Source organism: Fukomys damarensis, unplaced genomic scaffold, assembly GCF_012274545.1.
Source record: "Fukomys damarensis isolate Sample0158 unplaced genomic scaffold, DMR_v1.0_HiC HiC_scaffold_16, whole genome shotgun sequence".
Lineage (NCBI taxonomy): Eukaryota > Metazoa > Chordata > Mammalia > Rodentia > Bathyergidae > Fukomys > Fukomys damarensis.
Genome location: NW_022900928.1, coordinates 30,940,357 through 30,945,319, shown reverse-complemented (window position 1 = coordinate 30,945,319; position 4,963 = coordinate 30,940,357). Strand labels below are relative to the sequence as shown.

The 4,963-nt window shown below is 39.2% G+C and overlaps 1 protein-coding gene across 1 annotated transcript in view; it reads right to left on the bottom strand.

Annotated features, from left to right (window-relative positions):
* Aamdc (adipogenesis associated Mth938 domain containing) overlaps positions 1 to 4,963 on the bottom strand; it is a 32,501-nt gene that overhangs the window by 20,477 nt on the left and 7,061 nt on the right. The window contains exon 2 of the mRNA XM_010633304.3: positions 533 to 679. Within this exon, the coding sequence (XP_010631606.1) occupies positions 533 to 664 (132 nt within the window). The 5' untranslated portion in view covers positions 665 to 679. The remainder of the gene's footprint in view (positions 1 to 532; positions 680 to 4,963) is intronic.

The window sequence follows — 4,963 nt, the reverse complement described above, 5'->3', positions numbered from 1 at the left end:
AAAAAAAAAATGAAAATAGAAGGAAAAAATGGAAACAGAGCTTTTGAACATAGGGAGGGGATGGGGCCTTGAGGGGTGGGGGGAATGGGAAAAAAAGAGGTGAGAGGTATGGTGTACAAGTGTAAGTTTTCTATGATGAATTTTTTTTGGGGGGGTACCAGGGATTGAACTCGGGTCCTTGCGCTTGCCAGGCAGGTGGCAGAACCGCTGATCCCCGGCCCACGATGAGTGTTATTATTTATGTCTAAAATGTACCAGTAAATGTTTTCCTATAAAAAAATAAACACTGAGGGCTGGCACCATGCCTACCTTGCTTCTGGTACAAACAAAACAAAACAAAAAACTAAGTAAATGATTGAATATAATGGTAATGAATGCTATCTGAGCAGGATGGAGGGAAGGAAGGAGAAAGGGGGAAGGAGAGAGAAAGAGACAGAGACAGACAGAAACTTTTCACTTGGCTGTTAAGGCTTGGGAGGCTGAAAGTTACTTGGGCAGGCTCGTGAAGTCTCAACCAAACCTCACATCTTACCTCAGTTCCAGTTTCTCTCCAGTCCCAAGTGCGACTTCCTCCTGGCCATACTTTGCAATCCTTATAGGTTATGGTAGAGCCTTGTACTTTCATGTGCCCCCATGAGAGGGAAGCAATTTCAGGGGAAGACATAAGCACTAATCTGAGCTATGAAAATAAAAGAAAAATATGCTGAGTCAGTTGAAACAGCTACAAAACACAGTAAATTCCAATTTTCCATGACTAAAGAAGCATCTTTCTTGTTCCTGTGGGCATAGCTCAGCAGCAGAATGTGAGCCTAATGTGCACAAGCCCCTGGGTTCTATCCCTAGCACTGAAAAAATAAAAATAAAATTTAAAAAGAAGCATCTTTTTCTGCTATGTAGTTGTTACTTATTGTCTAGAAGTCTAAAAAGTCATTATTATTCTTAGGATCCTAGGTTCCCCAAGTGTGGAAACCAGTTAATACAATTACTTCTCAGACTCCTGATATTTTCTCCAGAGATTCATTTCAGGATGATGCAATGAGAAGCCCGATACATCTCTCTCCAAAAAGAAACTCTATAGCTGGGGGGAAAAACTGTCAAAAAATCTATCTGTCACTCTAGAAATAAAGGCAACTCTTAAACTGAAAAGTACTGACACATGTAAACTACTGAAATTCAGGTAAGAGCAGTCTTTCTTTTTGTGTGTGTGTATCAAAGTTCATCTAGGTTGGGGCATAAAAATGAACAAACTTTCTACCACTGACAAAGGAAGCTCACTTGATTGGGAGTATTATCAGTTGAAAATGCTCTCAGTGGCAAGAAAAGATTGGCAACATTTCTCAGAGGTTATCTAGTTGTAGAGGGCTTTATAAAGTCTCCACACATCTCAAGTGGACTAGAAGTTGTGAGCTTATGCATCAAAGACCTGATAGAGCCTAATTCACCCAGACATTCCAGGCTAATGGAGCCTGAGAGCAAATATATAGAGGACAAGCAAGGCTCAAGGGATACCAGTAAGATGTAAAAACAGTGAAAAAAGAATTTTGAGTTCACTCCTCAGTACACACATTGATCCATCAGTAGAGCATGAAAGTCTTAAGTAGCTCAAGGTGTTTGAGGAAAATCTTGAATGAATCTTTGGCTGACTGGTAAGCTTTGCAGTCAAAGAGGAGACCTCTGGAAGTCCAGGCTTAAAAAGAGGGAGGAAAAATAACCTAAATAGTGGCCACATACTACATGAGAGACAGAAATCACAGATTTCTTTTCTTTTTCGAGGCTGGTGGTGGTAGTACTAGAGATTGAACCGAGGGCTTCAGGCTTGGTGGGCCAGAGCGCTGCCTCTGAGCTACATCCCAGTCCTTTATTATTTAATTTTGAGACAGCATCTCACTATGTTAAGTAGGCTTGCCTCAAACTTGTTATCCACCTGCCTCAGCCTCCTGAGCAGCTAGGATTACAGGAATGCTGTATTTTTTTTTATTGCAAATTGTAATGGTTCTTTATATGCCCTAGGTACAGGTATCTTATATCTGTACATCTTCTCTCATTATGTGGGTTGTCTTTTCATGTTGTTGGTGATGTCCTTTTGAGAAGGTACATTTATTTTTTTCTCTTATTGCTTATGTTCTTGATGTCAAATCTGTGAAACCCTTGCCTAAGCCAAAGCCAGAAAGATTTATGTCTATGTTTTCTTCTAAGAACTCTATAGGTTATTCCATTAACCTATCTGGCTATTTATAAGTTGGCTTGGGCTACAAAGACAAAATACCATGGATGGAATGGCTTACACAAAAGAAATTTAGTGTTTACAGTTCTGCAGGCTGAGAAGTTCAAGATCAAGTGCTATCCAGGTTGGTGTCTAGTAAGGGCCCTCTGCATGGGTTGCACATGGCATTTCCTTGTACCTTCAGGGGAAGGCAGGGTATTTTCTTTCAAATTTTCTTCTTATAAAGAACCAATTCCAATCAAGGTAAGGTCCACCCTAAAGAATTCATTCACTTTTTTTTGTTTGTTTGTTTGTTTTTTGAGACAGGGTCTCACTAAGTAGTTGACTGACGTGGAACTATGTAGCCCAGGCTGGTCAAGATCTCACCGTGATCCTCCTGCCTCAGCCTCCTGAGTTCTGGGATTACAGGTGTGCACCACCACGCCTGGCAAGAACTTATTCACTTTAATTTCCTGCTAAAGGTATAATCTCCAAATATACTAACTCAGGGAGGTCATTTGAAATTTAGGGAGACAGAATCCATACCAACTATCCTATGACAGTCCCACAAAGTCTTGATTATTGTTGCTTTATTATAACTTTTTTATTTGGTATCGAACTCGGGTCTTTGTGTTTACAAGGCAGGTGGCTGAACCACTGAGCTAAATCCTCGGCCCACTTTATTATAACTTTTTTGTTTTTGTTTTGTTTTGTTTGGCACTGCGGGTAGAACTCAGATCTTTGTGCTTGCAAGGCAGGAGGCAGAACCACTGAGCTAAATCCCCAGCCTTATTATAACTTTTGAAACCAGGAAGTGAGTTCTTTAGTTTTGTAATCTAAAGTTAAAAAAAAAAATTCTGTGTTCTTTGCATTTCCATATTAACTTTCAGATCAACTTGTCAATTTCTGCAAAGAAGCTAGCTGTAATTCGGTGGGACCTGAACTGAATCTAATTTAATTTAACGAGCACTGCCATCTTACCAATATTAAATCTTCTGTGTGGGAATGTAGCTCAGTGGTAGAGTGCTTGCTTTGTTTGTGCAAGGCCTGGGTTTGGTTCCCAGCAGTGAAGGAAATCTGTCTTCCAATCTATAAATATAGATTGTTTTTCCACCTAGGTCATAATTACCTTTAAAATATTTTATTATTTTCAGTTTATTTTTCTTTTAAAATTTTATTTTCTAAACAGCTAGCAGTGGTATCTCATTCTAGGACAGAAGGATCTCAAGTTCCAGCTCAGTCTGAGCAGCTTAACAAGGCCTTGTTTCAAAACAACAACAACAACAACAAAAACAAAACAGTTTGGGAACGCAGGTCAGTGTGAATGCCCTTGGTCCTCAATCCCCAGTACTGCAAAACCGACCAAACTAAACCAAACCAAACAAAAACCATACATATTAATTATTGTACACAGAAGGCTCAGGGCAAGGGCTATTCTGCAATTGGCATGTAAATAAAGTAGCTATATATATTTTTTTCTTTTTCTCTCTCTTTTTTTTTTTCTCCATTGGGGATTGAACACAGGGCCTCTGTACTAAATGAGCTACATCCTTGGTCTTTTTAAAATTTTTATTTTGAGACAAACAAGGTTTCATTAAGTCACTATTTCATCCAGCCAGGCTTGAATTTATGGATCCTCCTACTTCAGATTCACAGAGTGCTAGGATTACAGGTGTGTGCCACCAGGCCTGGCTCATAAATTGGGATGATACTCTTATACGGTTAGTGCAGAAACGCAATTGGTAGGTAGTATTATGGGATGTGTGTTCATCTTCTTTTCAAGAAGACTTTGTAAAGGCATGGCCTAAACCTTGCTTTGTAGTAAGATACTTTTTATCTTTTGACTGGATATAGCTTTGTAAGTCCAGAGGACTTTGTTCCCACGCCAATCTGGATCAGACAAGGCAAAAATTCTAGCCTTATTTATCTCTTTGAATAACAGTGTGAACACAGAGAAAAGTATAGTAATGAAGCTTCAAAGCTTTTACTCCTTTTCTTTTAGTGGTACTGGGGATTGAACTCATGGCCTTCTGCATACCAGGCAAATGCTCCATTACTAAGCTACATCTCCTGTTCTATTCCCTTTTTAGAATATTATTTTTTAACCTCATGGGAGAGTGGGAAGTGAGGTACCAAAGAGCTGAAAGACAGAATCTGAGTAATGTTCATATAATGATATATAATGTTATCTTCCTTTTGAATGGAAAGTTCCTTCTATAGTAATTCCTTAGTAGAGATATGATTTTATTTTCAAACTGTGTAGCTGGCTTTTATTTAAGGTCAATTAAGTCATGACTGTATGAAAATGTTTTAGATCTTTCCCCAAAATTGTTAAAAAAGCATTCTGAGGGCTGGGGGTTTGGCTCAGTGGCAATGCACATGCCTTACAAGTGCAAGGCTCTGAGTTTGATCTCCAGTACTAGACAAAAAAAAAAAAAAAAAGCATTCTGAGTTGTGCAAGATGATGCATGTCTGTAATCACAGCACTCTGGGAGGCTGAGGCAGGAAGATCACAAATTCAAACCCAGACTGAGTAACTTAGCAACATCGCCTCAAAATAGAAAATAAAGGGCTGAGGATTTAGCTTAGTGGTGCCACTGCTTGCCTTGCAAGCACAAGGTCCTGAGTTCAATCCCCAGTACCAAAAAAGAAAAGAAAATAAAAAGCAACTGGGGATGCAGCTCACTGTGAAGGCCCTGAGTTCAACCCCCAATACCCTTACCCTACCCCACATATAATAAACATATATATATATATATA